The sequence below is a fragment of the Oscarella lobularis genome, chromosome 9, assembly GCF_947507565.1.
Source record: "Oscarella lobularis chromosome 9, ooOscLobu1.1, whole genome shotgun sequence".
Lineage (NCBI taxonomy): Eukaryota > Metazoa > Porifera > Homoscleromorpha > Homosclerophorida > Oscarellidae > Oscarella > Oscarella lobularis.
Window position 1 is genome coordinate 2558532 of NC_089183.1, and position 17190 is coordinate 2575721.

Genomic DNA, 17190 nt, shown 5'->3' on the forward strand with positions numbered 1-17190 from the left:
ACAGAACCTGAAAAAACTCATCTTGAAGGGGTGTGGTCTACAACAACTTCCAAGTAGTTTGAGTAACCTAACTGCCCTGAAGAAGCTTGATTTGAGTGTTAACCGCGAATTGAAAAGTCTTCCTGAAGATATAGGGACTAAACTACAGAACCTGGAAGAACTTTATTTGAGGATGTGTGGTCTACAACAATTTCCAATTGGTTTGAGTAGCCTAACTGCCCTGAAGAAGCTTGATATGCGTGAAAACAGTGAATTGAAAAGCCTTCCTGAAGATATAGGGACTAAACTACAGAACCTTGAAGAACTCGACTTGTGGGGGTGTCGTCTAGAACAACTTCCATCTAGCTTGAGTAACCTAACTGCGCTGAAGAAGCTTGATTTGAGTGGAAACAGTGAATTGAAAAGTCTTCCTGAAGACATTGTAGGGACGAAACTACAGAACCTGGAAGAACTCAACTTGAAGGGGTGTGGTCTACAACAACTTCCAAGTAGTTTTAGTAGCCTAACTTCCCTGAAGAAAATTGATTTGAGTGTAAACAGCGAATTGAAAAGTCTTCCTGAAGGTATAGGGACGAAATTACAGAACCTTGAAGAATTCAGCTTGTGGGGGTGTGGTCTACAACAACTTCCAATTAGTTTGAGTAGCCTAACTGCCCTGAAGACGCTTTATTTGCGTGAAAACATTGAATTGAAAAGCCTTCCTGAAGATATGTTTCAAAAGCTAGAGCACCTAAAAGAACTCGATATGCACTATTGCGGTCTAGAAGAATTGCCATTGAAGTTGGGGTTTCTCGAACAACTGAATGTGGCTAATTGCCGACTGACACGTTTGCCTTCATCAATTGGACAATTACAGGATCTAAATTGCTTTGGTAATCCGATAACCTTTCCACCGATTGGAGTTTGGCAACAAGGATTAGCTTCAATACGAGCTTATTTTTCCTCCGAAATACTGACCTCGTCAAGACGAGTAAAAATTGTTGTTTTGGGTGAGAGTTGTTCAGGAAAAACAAGCCTATTTCAAACCATGCTTCGCAACGCGTCATTTTGCACGTGTCTCGAAGACCGGACAATAGGTGTGGAAGAATATGAGCTATCATTGGCTAAAAAACGTGCCAAAATTATTGACTGCGGTGGGCAGAGGTGCTATATTTTAACTAATCAATTGTTCGTCAGCGAAAATGGCTTGGTAGTCATTGTAGTCGACGTTCAGCGTTATGAACTGACGGACGAAAGCTTCTATGAGCATATAGGAAAGTATTTACAAGTTGTCTACGAGCGGAATGAGAATTGCTATGTCGTTTGCGTTTTTACAAAAGTTGATCTCTTGCCTAAAGCTTGGAATCCTAAACCGTATCAAGAAGAGTTCACCCGCCAAATGAAAAATTTCAGAGAACATCGAAAAGCGATTATAAAAGAAAATCATATGTGGGATGAAGAGAAAGCTGCGTTCATTAAAAGACAGAATGTACGCGTTGAAAATAGACTTGTCTTTACTTCAGCAAAAGACGTGGAAACTACTGCAAAGTTTACAGATTTTATTGATAAACTGACTGACAATGAGAAGCTATTTCCAAGTGCTGGTGACATTGTTCCCGAAACTTGGTACAATTTTGAGGAAAGAGTTGAACGAGGATGCAGGCTCTCTCAGAATAACCTATCTGCTTTGAAAGTGGATTTTTTAAACAAATTGGGGCATCAATTTAGTTTGTCTAATGATGAAGTTCTGATCGTTCTAAGGTACTACCATCAAGTTGGCACGGTATTGTATTTTGATCAATCTCGCTTGGCTGATATTGTTTTTGGATCAAGCAAAAAAATTGTCGATGCGCTGAAGCAAATTTTTCGTCACGATTACGACGTATTAGTATATGAAAGTGGAACAACAGAAATTAGCCTCGAACGGTTTGTAAAAGATAAAAACGAGCTATCCACTAACGCAACTCTGTCAATTCCATTGCTGAAAGCTCTGTTACGTGGTCAAGAGCTTGACGCGGAAAGCATTAGCATTTTTGTTAAAATGCTGTTATCGTTCGATTTCGCCTACGTAAAAGGCGAACAGGGATTGCCCAAAGAGCACAGTGATCATGAATCGTACGACATTGTTGATCATTTGGGGAGAACCGACGTTTGTCTCTTAGTGCCTTGGCTACTTAGCCAAGACTGCCCTTCTGATGCAATGGAAAGCTTTCCCGCAGATTGCCCTACAAATTGTATTGAAGTGCAGCTTTCGTATTCGTTTGCTTTCGCTCTTCCTCTGGGAATATTTCAACAATTTTCAGCTCGATGTCACCAAATCAGCCCAATAATCCGTCATTGGAATAACGGATTTACGCTGTCGTATGGTCCAGTTAAGGCTAAATTTACGTGCAAAGAACTTGCGACTAACGCATCAATCCTTTTGCAAAGGCCGCACGCCAAAATCACGCAATGCATTAGATCGACTGTTTCACGTGTTCTGGAGATGCATTGTTCAGCTGCAAACGCTATTGAAAACATTTCCTGGGAGTTTATATAGCATTTTTTTAACCATTCTAACGGCGACAGTAAAATGAAGGAGCAACGGGTCCAAGTATCATCAAAAGATTGGCACCTAAGAACCCTTGCAGCCGCCAAACCTAGAGAACTTCAGGCGTGCACCAAGAGTATTACACGAGGTACTGTATAAACAGATCATTGAGCTAAACATTAATTAATTTTCTCTACAGTTCTTAAGTCATATCAGCGACGACTGGATGAAATATTTTCGAATGCCTGTGGAAGTCCTGTTACATTAGAAGATGCGAAATCGGTTGCAAGGGAAGTGAGTCGATGTTGCTCTACAAGGAGGCAAATCAGGAGCCTTGCTATTACCCTCGACCTCAGTTGTCCTAACCTGGAAGCAGACGAAGTCGACGCAAACCAAGTGCATCAAATCATAAAAAAATGGTTGGAGCAGTCAGGAGAAAACGCTGTTGTTGCTGTTCTTACTGACGCTTTGCAAGACTGTGATTTAGGCGAAGTAATTAGCCGCTGTTTTGACGAGTTGGAGGAGGACAGTGTAAACAAAGCACCTAACGCGTCAGTGTCTTCTCACGATGGTAAGTCTAAACAGTTGAGGATACTAACAATGCCGGTCACGTTTACGAGAATTTAGGGCAATGCCAAGCGAAGAGTGCGGAGGCGGCAGTAACGGATCAAACGCGGAAACGCATGGGATTGGGTTATACACCACCTAGTCCAGAAAGAGAAAAACTGGAAGAGAAAGGGGAGGAATCAGGAGAAAAAAGGTCTTGCCTTCCTCCCTCAAGTACTTGTCTCTACAGGGAAGGCCTGCATTTGAAGGAAGCTATTGCATTAGTTGGAAATAACAGTTGGAGAGAGATTGGCAGCTATCTTGGATTTAGAGAGTATCAACTGTCAGACATTCCGCTTGAGTACAATAAACAAAGTACAAAACTGATGTACATAATTGAAAAGTGGTGTGCAGAAAAAGGCAGAATGGCCACTTTGGGTACACTGTTGGAAGCCTGCGAAGGCGCCAACGTGTCCCGCAATGATATTGAAATGGAATATTCTGAGCGAATGACTTGATCTTCGCTTAGGTGCACGGCAAATCAATGACATTTTTAGCATGGAACTATTTTATTCTGTAAAGTGTATGGAAGTTAGTGTAGCTGGATTTGCTCGCGTACGAGGAGTACGCCGTCACTTCACGCAATAATATGGAACTAGAAGTCCTGCACGTTTTGAGTACACGCAGTAGGATTAGGTCAATAACAGCACTAGACGATGTTTCTTCACCAGGAATAAAGTTGCGTTTCTGGCCTTGACAAAGTCATCGTTGCTCGCAGAGTAAATTTGACTTCAGAATTAGGTGACAGTGTGTCGGGTTCCTCGCGCGGGGCCTCGATCCGATGATCGAAGGCGACCGCCATCTCGAAGAGAGGCCGACGCTACGGTCCTACTATATGACCGCCCTTCCACGAGTGCGAGGAAGTAACACTAGATGCTAGAGTAGAAAAGTGAAGCCTCCTTGAAAGCGCGTTCTCGCGAGAAGAGGAACAGCGACGTTCCACTACCGGATGGGATCGAACTTCGGGACTCCGCCTGTGTTCCTCAGTTAGATACAGTAGTTGCATACGTAGCTGTGCGAGTTCGTTAGGAGGAAGACCATTTTTCGGCTGCATGGAATAACGGTTCGCATCGAGGTACGCTATTGCCTATACCTACTTGCCTTGGAGAAAGTTTGCGCTTGTGTAGGATGCCGCAGACCAAAGGATGGCTTAGCTAGACGCAGATGCACGGCCACGGGAAAGATTGTTTAGAGCAGAATGGAATCCCGGATGCACACCAGATACTGTGTAGCCTTGGCGTTATTTCATTTGCCTTACTGCAACGTACAGCTAGAACTGCTTTAGAAGCAATTTCATTTTTAATTAATGTCCGGCAATTTGGTAATCGGTGCAGTGAAGATCGTCAACCTTGATTCAGTGGCACACGTCTCATACATCTCTAAAAACGAGTCACAAAACCCTACAACTGACATTAATTAATCAATCGACTAACTATAAGTTGCCTTGGACGCTACAACAGAGATCATTAGACGGTTTTACTCAACAAGGGTAAACATGCACCGTTATGTACGTCATGTCAACGGACATAACGCCGTAGTACGTCACTCTTACTGCCACCATTGAGAGGCCTGCGAAAGCTGCTTCTTGTAACTGGCGACTGCATCTCTCATACCTTTATTCACAATCAGATTCGATACAGAAGCAACGTCGTTTGAAACGGGATCGCGACCGGTGCCGCAGTGAAGATGAGCCTCGATGGCAGTGCGCTCGTACGTGTTACCAGACGACGGGACGATGACGGGATCGATGAATAGTTTTCCCGTCAGAGGACATTTGAGATGCTGGGGTGCATCGTCATCAGCGTCCAAATCCGACGTACCAATAAGATCCTATGCAGTTTGGAAAAGAGTTGCAATAATTTTAATTATTTAATCATACTTTGCGACAATCTTCAAGCGATCTGCTTGCAAACTTCCTTGTCGTTTCTGTGGCCTGCGTGTCGTATTCGGCTCTGGAAGAGAAGTACTTCGCCGCTAGAATGCTGCCATAGAAAATGTTTAGAAATAATCAAAATAACGTCGCTAGACTCATTGACTCGCCTGTCTAAAGGATCTTCCGGCTCGGGCTCGAGAAGGAGTCCGTAGATACAATCAATTATGGTTCTGAAACTCGTATCTGTCGTATAATTTCGATCGAAGACGCTATGACAAACTCTTCCACTGCTGTTAATGTTGCAATGGTAAATCTTTAGGTTGGGTACATATAGAATTAATTAACTACTACCGTCTATAGAAAACAGAGACGCACTTGAGTAACGAAACGTATCTCAGGAGACTTGGAAGGATACTCGGCCAGGAATTTCGCATAAAGAATGAAAACCCCTGAAAGAGCAACTTCTTCATAGAGATTCGATAACAGATATTTTTAATCTATAGGAACCGTTGCTGTAGGGCGTGTCTTCTGGTCCTACCAACAACATACGCCAGAAATCGATTCTAAAATCACGTTAAAGTCTAATTCACTATTGGAGAATAACAATACGTACCGATCTTCGCAAGGGTAGATCTCTACGGAAGGATGAGGATGCCGATAGTAGTCCGCCATTTCACGAAGAATGCGTCGGGTTCTTGCAGGAGCGCTTGCAGGTCCCCCTTGCGGAGGAGCAACAGCAGCGTCATGCAACGCTCTTTTCATAAAGAACTTGACACTTATACGTTCAAAGCAATAAGCCAATAATGTATTACCGTTTTGCAGAAATGACTGGCTTGCTCAGTTCCTCCGGTCTACGATGACGCGGGCTAGTGTCGTAAGGAAACACTTGGATGTCTTCCAATCGTTTAAGGTCGAACTAGAAAATTTAAAAATCAACAATACCACGTGACTACGACGGCCTCCTTCGGCTCTAACTTACAGCAGTGGAGACGTTTACTTTTTCCGGTAAAACTCGCTCTTCCAGTGACAGCACCGTTTCCATTTCAAAAAGTTTGAATCCTGTTGCTAGGTCGGCTGGATAAAAACAACATCCTCCTAAAGAGACGGCTAGTATACGTTTCTAATTTATTCAAAAGTACTGACTAGAGGCAACGGCGAGAGATTTCAAAACTGCGTTTCCTGGTCCTACTAAAACCGCGTCTATAACGATATCGGATTCCTGCATTCATACAATGCATTTAGTGAATCCTATATCGCGTATAATTCCAAAGTAAAACCTGCATCTTTTTGGCTACATCGAGAGGCGCAGATCGAGACTTGGTGTCATCGCCATCAGTCAGACAAAAGATGCGTCTGCAAGAAGTCGCGTATATTGGGTTTAATTAATTAATTAAATAATTAATTAATACTTTCTGCAAGTTGGGTGCGACTGAGTAAAAAGATTGAGCTGGCCAGCGGCATTCAGCAGTGCATCGTACAATCGAGTCATTCCAGATGACGTAGCTGCGTCGACTTCCGCCTACAGATTCAGGTAGATTACCAAGCTAATTGCTGATCATATGAACCTTAAAGGATTCAAAGAGCTCAGTGACTTCGCTGGCTACAGCAACCGTCGTTCCGAACAAAGTCAAGCCAATGACGTGAGGGTGGTCATAAGCCATGCTTCGATTAGCGAACGCGTGAAAAAGTTCTTTGACAGCATTAAGGCGAATCATGGAGCCGCTATAAACAAAACATATAAAGACGCATGCAATGCTAGAAGATATTAGAACGTATGCGCACTCGAAGCACTTCTCGTTCATCGACGAACTCACATCCAGCAAGACCTATGAGACAAAACGACGTTGATACACAACTAGGTCTAAAAAACGTATGCTAGAACGACTGACTACACTGACTGGCCAAGTATGTGCCGAATTACTTGTTACACATAAAAGAGTATGTTCAATTGTATAAAACATACGACAAAGCCATCAGTATACTGAAGCAACTGCTCTAATTAACCGGTAATTAACGCACAAAGTCGAGATGCTAGATAAACCTATCCGTATTCAAGTGCCCTCTCATTATATTACATGCCATAATTATGACCCCTCCCCCAATTTCACCGGCGCTTCTAATATCCTGAGTCTAAGATAAATGTGAGAATACGTACAACAATTGCTTCCTTGGGATCTCGAGACATTTTCTCGTCCGTTTTTGCTTGACTGGATGAAAATAAATTGGAATAAGCATTCGTGCTATAATAAAAGAGAGGAGAGAATTTCTAGGCATTAACGTTGTACTTCTTTGCTCATATGCACCTGACTGCCAGCACATCAGGATTCTCCGACGTCGTCGTCCCAGCCAACGGGCTAAAAATATAAGCAGACTTATTGACGTCTTTTGACTTCCCAGTAAATACAACCACGTGTCCTGCAACGTACAAGTCCCACAAAAGCGCACCGCTTAGGTTATATTATTTATACCATCTTTGTTTAGAGTCAAACAGGCGCCAGACGTCGTCTTGAGAGCCAGAGACGGCACAAGACGAAGAATCCGAAGGGATTTGCGTTTGTTTTCGAGATCGGCCCAGCTGAACCGAAAATTGGGAGGCGAAGGAGCCGCGACACGATTTCTATTAAATAGAGTACAACTTAGTCATTCTAAGAGAAAAATGCCGTACTTTGCGAAGTCAGAAGCGCCGTTCCAAATAAAGCACTCCCTCGCAGACGGAGGAAAGCTAAGAAGCAAGCGATGAATGAACGGAACGTGCATCAACGTTTCTTCGGACGGAATCGACGAGCACCCGGGAAGAACTTTGCTTTCTGGACAATCAGCTTTAGTAGTACTGTACTTCTTTTTTTCTGGCATTTTACCTTGTATTGCATTGAGAACCGAGGTGCGATCAAAAACACTGTCACAGCCCGGCACTCTGACTGGACTCTCCATTCTCGTGTGAGACGCCGAGCAGGTTAGGTACGTCTGTTCGAACGATCCAAAAATGCTTTTTTCGTCCTAAACAAATAGGTATCAGCAACGAGTCAGACTTCTGCTCTATCTAATTAAAGCACTTTCGCCTCGGACAGCAGGTAAGCCCAGCACAAGGGGGAGTGCTCAAATACGTGATTATCAAAGACCTTCACTCCTCGAGGAACTAGAAAAATCAACGTAAAAGTAAATTGCAAGGTTTCGATGTTGCTACTAAACATACCTTTGTTTTGGTCTCTTGGGACTATTTCGCGAAATAGAGCATAGAGTCCTTCGTTGATAGCGACCTGTCATAAATCAAAATACAATAAACGTACGTAAGGCCTCCTGCGCCTTAGCTCACCTTGTGCGATGAACTGATGATTCGTCTACGAAAAATAGAGTCCAGTGCAACCAAAAGAGGTGGGCACTGAGTGAGACGAAATATGGTGTCAAGCAGAGCATTTCTTGACGCAGTCTCTTGTTGAATATGATCGCACTAATTAATCAAGGAAAAACCGAGAAGGACTAAATGGAGAGTATGCATAATATTAGGTATTTATAACATACCACAACGTAGAGAACAGCATTGAAGCAAGACTGGCCGGCAACGGTTTGCTCTTCGACAGGCTTAGCGAGAGACGTGCAAAAGTTTTCCGGCCACGAACTCGCAGCGGGAAATCCAGAAGTGAACATGGCGACCCACATGATGACAGTGGAACCGTATTGAATACCAAGTTCACTCAAGCATTGGTGGTCTCCAATCATTCTGCCACCGTAACTAAAATATACTCAACATATTAAACTAAATGATTATAAGAAAGAACTAATGCTATTGCCTAAGTCGTTGGATGCTGGTAGGCGTTTTCGTTTTGAAATACGTCTTCCTTTTCAGCATCAAACCCGTGTCAGTTATGTCGACGTTGACTGTTATCGTAGGGGCCATGTTCGGCTTGACAAAAATCTGCAGAGAACCTAAATAAACATAATTTGAACAATACATTCCAAAATTGCTAATTAATTAAATAAAAGAACCCTTTGTAGGATCCAATGCTGCTTCGCTTTTCGGCAAACGTGACGCTTGTCCGACGTCTCTAACTCGAAAGAAGGCATATAAAAGATCTCCAACGTCGTATCCAAGGTCAACAAGGGAGCCTTCAAAAATAGTCGTTAATTAATTAGCACAGCCCTTAGACCCGTGCGTCTAAATCTATTGCTACGTACATGTGAGTTGAGTGCCCGTTTGCTGTAAGGGATATCCTTCTGGTGCGTACAGTTCGGCCGTTACTTCGTACTCTCTCATGAAGACTCCTCGCAAATGCTCGCAAACATCCGGTATCGATAGTTGGGTGATTTTATCCTTGGTGAGCGTGACGTCTTGAGCGTTGAAAACCGGTGAAAAAACGCGAATTCGCAGAAACGTTTCGACTCGTTCTATGCCGGCTTGAGACCGAGGCATCGACTGAGATACGGGCGAAGGAGACTAAGAAATTATTTTACAGCTAAAGAGAGAATGGTGGGCTCTAACTAGCCTACTTACAGCAGACCAGTGTGCCCCCATAGAAGGTGATGCAGAAGCCGTAGACTGTCCAAATTCCGTCACCAATTTCTGAAATCGATTTTTCTCAATTTTTGTCATATCTGCGTAAGAAGTATCAAAACAAAGACAAGCACTGCACTAATGTTTGCATTGGGAAATTTTCCCTCTGCACTTACGCATGTTATCGAGATCGTCTGGCTCGACGTCCTGCAGGTCTTCAGGACATACGACTCCAAGTTTCACGAGCTCCGGCGTGAATTTGCCGAGTCGCTTGCTCTCCAGAAGCTCCTTCAGCGACATTTGCATTTGCCCCGACATTCCGCTCACGTGACAGTCTACGTATCGAAACCGGAATGTAGCGATCAAGGAGCTGTGCGAAGCAAGAGGAGCGATTGCGTCGTTACTATAGTGCGCAAAGTAGTTGAGGGACGGTCTACTGGCCGAAACTGAAGCACTTTGGATGGCTGTCCTGCGTATATAGGCAGCAAGCATTGGAAGGATGAGTTTGTCACGCTTGATTTTTACCCTTCTCCAACTGTAAGAACGATCTCCGACTTGTTTCCCTGCCGCACACGCTGTGGGACTCGCCTTGCTGCTTACCAGTCTGTAGCTGTAGCGTAGGGTCCCGTATCAATCCTCGGACACTCGATTCCCGGACAGCACTGCGCCTTCTCTGCAGATCGAAGCCAGCACCGGCTGGCTTCGATCGGCAGAGAAGGCGCAGTGCTGTCCGGGAATCGATAGTGTCCGAGGATTGATACGGGACCCTACGCTCTCTGTACTTTCATCCCGTCATAACGGACAGCTACTTTGTCTTTGCAGCAGTGGCTCTACGGTGTAGTTTCTCGCTTATCCGAATCCTCGCACAATTTTCGCGCCACATGATCTAGAGTAGGTGTGTCATTATGGCGTGCCGAGTTTCAAGTCTATCTCGTGCATTATCCTGTCATACCGAACTTACTAGAATTTTTTCTTTCTAAAAACATCGCATTAATTTTTTTACGAGGAGCAATCCGCAGTGCAAAGAGGCGTATGTGTCGACCTCAAGTGTAAGCCCAGTTCCAGTTGCCACTTGTGGCTAATTTTAGTCTGCATGTCAGCCACACGTTTTCGTGGATCTCATAACTAGTAAAAACGTTCATTCCCGGTCATTTGGGTGCAAGATCGAGTTACGATGAGCACGAAGACAATTCTGGTGATTTTTTGCCCGTTTTGCAAAACCAGGCAATCTCTAAATTCTCCTATCGACAAACGGGTTTATTAATTGAAAACATTATTTAATTAAGAGCAACTCCGGAGTCGGCGCATGGCGCATCAATAGACTAGCGGGCTATGTACAAAGATATATATTAGAGTCGTGACGGTCGATCACATGCATGAAGCAGTAGCGAGAAGCGACTAAGCGATCGCGGGACGCTTACATGCACTCGAGCTGCCTCCCGCTATCGTCGACTCCGTGTGACGACGTTCCGTTCAAGAGAAATCAAATTTGATTGTCAGTGACGCGTAGATTGATTATTTAATAATTCCGTGCAAAGGAGGAGTTGATTGGGAATTCAAAGTAGATATCGAATAGCAATAGTCTAGAAAGGTAACCTTGCTGAGATGTGAGAGGTGGAATTCTTCCTGAAACCTCGAGTGATGCTTCGCCATGACAAACAAACGCCGTATAGTTTTAGGATACAGGCAAAACTATTGCAGATAGCTAAAAATAAAAAAAATAATTAGGATCAGCACCAGCCAGCTACACAACCATTCGAATTCTAAAAGACTCTAACTCCTAAAAGAGACAGATGAATTGTCAACTGCCGAATATAGACAGAGCTATAGTACGTGTATCTGTGATTGTCGGAAGAATACAGTGGAAAAAAGCTCCGTGTGGCGTATAGCTCAAACTTGATGGTCACGTGCGTCAGGTTGCATTTCACGTTCTCCGCGAACTAAGGCAAGCGTACAAAGTTACATTCAGAGAACAGGGCCTTTCCTCCATATGAGATCATATACGGGTCTGATTCTCACATGCAAATTATGACAGCGCGTTGATCGATATGAGTACCTCGGTTCAGCTTCTTAGTTCTCTTAGACGCGGAGAGAGCGTACGATACAAAAATTTCGTTTACAGTATACAAACTGTCGGCCAGATAAAACGCGAAGATCGGTAAGTCGGTGCTGAGTATAATTCCGACGCGACATACGCAGTTCGAAGGCTTAACGCAGCCCTTTTGTTTCCTAGCTGGCATTGCGAAGACTGTTCTAACGATGAAGTGTAGAGGGCGATTATGAGGCTGTTTTAGAAAGTGATAGCCTACCGTTCGCTGTTTCGAGCCTGACTGAAGTATCGACCATAAGTATTGATTGTGACGCTGCACGAAATATTTCGCTAGCAAGTATGAGTGGAATTACAAGAGCTCAAATAGGTCGAATGCAGAGGTACGGTCAGTGCTACTCTCTTCCACCTTTGCCTTCGTGTCTCAAAGAACTATGTGTGATCAACGTTAACGAAAACAACATTTCAACGGAGGTAGAGAGGCAAAAAGAACTACGCTCTCTAACGATCAGAAACCCTATACTCGATAAGAGCACCGCGCTTCAGCTTGAGAGTCTGCCTCCAGAGAAGTGGTTGAAACTAGAGAACCTAGAGAAACTCACTATGACTTCGTCTAGCTTGAAAAAATTTCCCAAAAGCATCGCAAAAATAACAGCTCTAAAGAAGCTTGATTTGAGTGACAACAGAGAATTAAAAAGTCTTCCTGAAGATATAGGGTCAAAACTAAAGAACCTGGAAGAACTCGACTTGCGGTGGTGTGGACTACAAAAACTTCCAATTAGTTTGGGTAACCTAACTGCACTAAAGAAGCTTTATTTGAGTGACAATAGTGAATTGAAAAGTCATTATGAAAATATATGGTCAAAACTAGAGCACCTGGAAGAACTCGACTTGCGGTGGTGTGGTCTACAACAACTTCCAATTAGTTTGGGTAACCTAACTGCACTGAAGAAGCTCCATCTGAGGGGAAACAGTAAATTGAAAAGTCTTCGTGAAGATATATGGTCAAAGCTAGAGCACCTGGAAGAACTCGACTTGCAATGTTGTGGTCTACAACAACTTCCAATTAGTTTCGGTAACCTAGCTGCACTGAAGAAGCTTGATTTGGGTGGAAACAGTGAATTAAAAAGTCTTCCTGAAGATATAGGGTCGAAACTACAGAACCAGGAAGAACTCCACTTGTGGGTGTGTGGTCTACAACAACCTGAAATTAGTTTGAACAACATAACATCACTGAAGAAGCTTGATTTGAGGGAAAACAGTGAATTGAAAAGTCTTCCTGAAGATATAGTGTCGAAACCACAGAACCTGGAAGAACTCGACCTGTGGGGGTGTTGTCTACAACAACTTCCAAGTAGTTTGAGTAACCTAACCGCCCTGAGGAAGCTTGATTTGAGTGGAAACAGTGAATTGAAAAGTCTTCCTGAAGATATAGGGACGAAACTTCAGCACCTGGAAGAACTCACCTTGTGGTGGTGTGGTCTACAACAACTTCCAAATAGTTTGAGTAACCTAACTGCCCTGAAGAAGCTTGATTTGAATAGAAACAGCGAATTGCAAAGTCTTCCTGAAGATATAGGGACGAAACTACAGAACCTGGAAGAAGTCAACTTGTCGGGGTGTGGTCTACAACAACTTCCAAATAGTTTGAGTAACCTAACTGCCCTGAAGAAGCTTAATTTGAGTGGAAACAGTGAATTGCAAAGTCTTCCTGAAGATATAGGGTCTAAACTATTGAACCTGGAAGAAGTCAACTTGTCGGGGTGTGGTCTACAACAACTTCCAAATAGTTTTAGTAGCCTAACTGCACTGAAGAAGCTTGAATTGAGTGAAAACAGAGAATTGAAAAGTCTTCCTGAAGATATAGGATCGAAACTACAGAACCTGGAAGAACTAGACTTGTGGGGGTGTGGTCTACAGCAACTTCCTCTTAGTTTGAGTAACCTAACTGCACTGAAGAAGCTTTATTTGCGTGAAAACAGTGAATTGAAAGGCCTTCCTGAAGATATGTTGCAAAAGCTAGAGAACCTAAAAGAACTCGATATGCGGAAATGCGGTCTAGAAGAATTGCCATTGAGGTTGGGATTTCTCAAAGAACCGAATGTGAATAATTGCCGACTGACACGTTTGCCTTCATCAATTGGACAATTACAGGATCTAGACTGTTCAGGTAATCCGGTAACTTTTCCACCGATTGGAGTTTGGCAGCAAGGATTAGCTTCAATACAAGCTTATTTTTCCTCCGAAATACTGACCTCGTCAAGACGAGTAAAAATTGTTGTTTTGGGTGAGAGTTGTTCAGGAAAAACAAGCCTATTTCAAACCATGCTTCGCAACGCGTCATTTTGCACGTGTCTCGAAGACAGGACAATAGGTGTGGAAGAATATGAGCTATCATTGGCTAAAAAACGTGCCAAAATTATTGACTGCGGTGGGCAGAGGTGCTATCTTTTAACTAATCAATTGTTCGTCAGCGAGAATGGCTTGGTAGTCATCGTAGTCGACGTTCAGCGTTATGAACTGACGGACGAAAGCTTTCATGAGCATATAGGAAAGTATCTACAAGTTGTCTAAGAGCGGAATGAGAATTGCTATGTCGTTTGCGTTTTTACAAAAGTTGATCTCTTGCCTAAAGCTTGGAATCCTAAACCGTATCAAGAAGAGTTCAACCGCCAAATGAAAAATTTCAGAGAACATCGAGAAGCAATTATAAAAGAAAATCATATGTGGGATGAAGAGAAAGCTGCGTTCATTAAAAGACAGAATGTACGCGTTGAAAATAGACTTGTCTTTACTTCAGCAAAAGACGTGAAAACGACTGCAAAGTTTACAGATTTTATCGATAAACTGACTGACAACGAGAAGCTCTTTCCAAGTGCTGGTGACATTGTTCCCGAAACTTGGTACTACTTTGAGGAAAGAGTTGAACGAGAATGCAGGCTCTCTCAGAATAGCCTATCTGTCCTGAAAGTGGATTTTTTAAACAAATTGGGGCATCAATTTAGTTTGTCTAATGATGAAGTTCTGATTGTTCTAAGGTACTACCATCAAGTTGGCACGGTATTGTATTTTGATCAATCTCGCTTGGCTGATGTCGTTTTTGGATCGAGCAAAAGAATTGTCGATGCGCTGAAGCAAATTTTTCGTCACGATTACGACGTATTAGTATATGAAAGTGGAACAACAGAAATTAGCCCCGAACGGTTTATAAAAGATAAAAGCGAGCTATCCAGTAACGCAACTCTGTCAATTCCATTGCTGAAAGCACTGTTACGAGGTCAAAAGCTTGACGCGGAAAGCATCAGCATTTTTGTTACAATGCTGTTATCGTTCGATTTCGCCTACGTAAAGGCGAACAGGGATTGCCCAAAGAGCACGGTGATCATGAATCGTATGACATTGTTGATCATTTGGGGAGAACCGACGTTTGCCTTTTAGTGCCTTGGCTACTCAGCCAAGACTTCCGATGCAATGGAAAGCTTTCCCGCAGATTGCCCTACAAGTTGTATTGAAGTGCAGCTTTCGTATTCGTTTGCTTTCGCTCTTCCTCTGGGAATATTTCAACAATTTTCAGCTCGATGTCACCAAATCAGTCAAATAATCCGTCATTGGAATAATGGATTTACGCTGTCGTATGGTCCAGTTAAAGCTAAATTTACGTGCGAAGAACTTGCGACTAACGCAGCAATCCGTTGCAAATGCCACACGCCAAAATCACGGAGTGCATTAGATCGGCTGTTCCACGTGTTTTGGAGATGCATTGTTCAGCTGCAAACGCTATTGAGAACATTTCCCGGGAGTTTATACAGCATTTTCTTCAACTACTCTGACGGCGACAGCAAAATGAAGGAGCAACGGGTCCAAATATCATCACAAGATTGGCACTTAAGAACCCTTGTAGCCGCCAAACCTAGAGAACTTCAGGCGTGCACCAAGAGTATTACACGAGGTAGTGTACGAACAGATCATTGAGCTAAGAAATAAATTAATTCCTTCTACAGCTCTGAATTCATATACGCGACGACTGGATGATATATTTCCGAATGCCTATGGAAGTCTCGTTACATCACAAGATGCGAAATCGGTGGCAAAGGAAGTGAGTCGATGTTGCTCTACAAGAAGGAAAATCAGGAGCCTTGCTATTACCCTCGACGTCAGTTGTTCTAGCCTGGAAGCAGACAAAGTCGACGCAAACCAAGTGCATCAAATCATAAAAAAATGGCGGGAGCAATCAGGAGAAAACGCTGCTGCTCCTGTTCTTACTGACGCTTTGCAAGACTGTGATTTAGACGAAGTAATTAGCCGCTGTTTTGACGAGTTGGAGGAGGACGCTGTAAACGAAGAACCGATCAGGTCAGAGTCTTCTTACGCTGGTAAGTCTGAACAGTTGAGAATGCTAACAATGCCGGTCACATTCACGGGAATTTAGGGCAAAGCGAAGCGAAGAGTGCGGAGGCGGCAATAACGGATCAAAGGCGGAAATGTATGGGATTTAGCTATACACCACCTAGTCCAAAAAGAAAAAAATTGGAAGAGAAAGAGGAGGAATTAGGAGGAATTAGGGCTGTCTTCCTCGTTCAAGTACCCGTCTTTACGGGCAAGAAGGCCTATACTTGAAGGAAGCTATTGCATTAGTTGGAAATGACAGATGGAGAGAGATTGGTAAACATCTTGCATTTAAAGACTATCAACTTTCAGACATTCCGATTGAATACAATCAACAAAGTAAAAAACTGATGTACATAATTGAAAAGTGGTGTGCAGATAAAGGCAGCATGGCCACTTTGGGTCAACTGTTGGAAGCCTGCGAAGGCGCCGACGTGTCCCGCAATGATATTGCTATGGAATATTCTGCGCGAATGGCTAGATCTTCACTCACGTGCACGTAAAATTGATGACATTTTTAGCATGGAACTATTTTAGTCTGTAAAGTGTATGGAAGTTAGTGTAGCTGGATTTGCTTGCGTACGAGGAGTACGCCGTCACTTCACGCAATAATATGGAACTCCTGCACGTTTTGAGCGAGAGTACACGCAGTAGGATTAGGTCAATAACAGCACTAGACGATGCTTCGTCGGTAGGAATGTAGTTGCGTTTCTGGCCTTGACAAAGTCATCGTTGCTCGCAGAGTAAATTTGACTTGAGAATATCTTCAAGGTGACAGTGTGTCGGGTTCCTCGCGCGGGGCCTCGATCCGATGATCGAAGGCGACCGCCATCCCGAAGAGACGCCGACGCTACGGTCCTACTATATGACCTCTTTCGCCCCTCCACGAGTGCGAGGAAGTAGCGCGTAGATGCTAGAGTAGAAAAGTGAAGCCTCCTCGAAAGCACGTTCTCGCGAGAAGAGGAACAGCGACGTTTCACTACCGGATGGGATCGAACTTCGGGAGTCCGCCAGTGTTCCTCAGTTAGATAGTCGTATACGTAGCTGTGCGAGTTCGTTAGGAGGAAGACCATTTCTGGGCTGCATGGATTAACGGGTCGCATTGAGGTACGCTATTGCCTATACCTACTTGCCTTGGAGAAAGTTTGCGCTTGTGTAGGATGCCGAACGCCAAAGGATGGCTTAGCTAGACGGAGATGGCCACGGAAGATTGTTTAGAGCTGAATGGAATCCCGGATGCACACCAGATACTAGCTGTGTGCCGTGTTGTGTAGCCTTGG

General features: G+C 43.6%; 2 protein-coding genes and 2 pseudogenes across 3 annotated transcripts; 3 read left to right on the top strand and 1 right to left on the bottom strand.

Moving 5' to 3' along the window:
• The first annotated feature begins 61 nt into the window (after window positions 1–61).
• LOC136191377 (malignant fibrous histiocytoma-amplified sequence 1 homolog) lies at window positions 62–3806 on the top strand (annotated as a pseudogene).
• Window positions 3807–4468: 662 nt separating this feature from the next.
• LOC136191376 (uncharacterized) lies at window positions 4469–10131 on the bottom strand. 2 transcript variants are annotated; one of them, XM_065979699.1, is made up of 29 exons: window positions 10003–10131; window positions 9882–9946; window positions 9654–9812; window positions 9478–9578; window positions 9162–9420; window positions 8973–9092; window positions 8777–8912; window positions 8508–8718; window positions 8302–8436; window positions 8182–8245; window positions 8042–8124; window positions 7847–7985; window positions 7654–7795; window positions 7457–7605; window positions 7292–7403; window positions 7144–7228; window positions 6771–6814; window positions 6554–6710; window positions 6398–6507; window positions 6266–6341; window positions 6132–6207; window positions 5968–6083; window positions 5801–5904; window positions 5602–5742; window positions 5496–5551; window positions 5364–5437; window positions 5156–5301; window positions 4995–5097; window positions 4469–4945 (listed from the first exon to the last, which is right to left on the bottom strand). In XM_065979699.1, the coding sequence occupies exons 3-29, from the start codon at window positions 9793–9795 to the stop codon at window positions 4664–4666; spliced, it is 3363 nt and encodes a 1120-aa protein (XP_065835771.1). In that variant the 5' UTR covers window positions 9796–9812; window positions 9882–9946; window positions 10003–10131; the 3' UTR covers window positions 4469–4663. The 2 variants fall into 2 exon arrangements, with proteins under 2 accessions (XP_065835771.1, XP_065835772.1); XM_065979700.1 differs by lacking the exons at window positions 4469–4945; window positions 4995–5097 and having other exon boundaries at window positions 5157–5278; window positions 5340–5437.
• A 69-nt stretch (window positions 10132–10200) lies between these two features.
• On the top strand, window positions 10201–14108 carry LOC136191378 (leucine-rich repeat protein lrrA-like). Its single transcript, XM_065979701.1, has 3 exons — window positions 10201–11635; window positions 11711–11812; window positions 11862–14108. The coding sequence occupies exon 3, from the start codon at window positions 11867–11869 to the stop codon at window positions 14096–14098; it is 2232 nt and encodes a 743-aa protein (XP_065835773.1). The 5' UTR covers window positions 10201–11635; window positions 11711–11812; window positions 11862–11866; the 3' UTR covers window positions 14099–14108.
• An 84-nt stretch (window positions 14109–14192) lies between these two features.
• LOC136191380 (malignant fibrous histiocytoma-amplified sequence 1-like) lies at window positions 14193–16536 on the top strand (annotated as a pseudogene).
• Window positions 16537–17190: the final 654 nt, after the last annotated feature.

What these genes read in the sequence shown, in the direction of transcription:
- LOC136191376 (XM_065979699.1), bottom strand. Translation starts at nt 9,795, where the DNA reads ATGTCGGGGCAAATGCAAATGTCGCTGAAGGAGCTTCTGGAGAGCAAG. An exon ending in AGACGATCTCGATAACATGC is followed by an intron (nt 9,579 to 9,653) that starts GTAAGTGCAGAG and finishes CTTCTTACGCAG; the next exon opens with ATATGACAAAAATTGAGAAA. An exon ending in TCATCAGTTCATCGCACAAG is followed by an intron (nt 8,246 to 8,301) that starts GTGAGCTAAGGC and finishes GATTTATGACAG; the next exon opens with GTCGCTATCAACGAAGGACT.
- LOC136191378 (XM_065979701.1), top strand. Translation starts at nt 11,867, where the DNA reads ATGAGTGGAATTACAAGAGCTCAAATAGGTCGAATGCAGAGGTACGGT.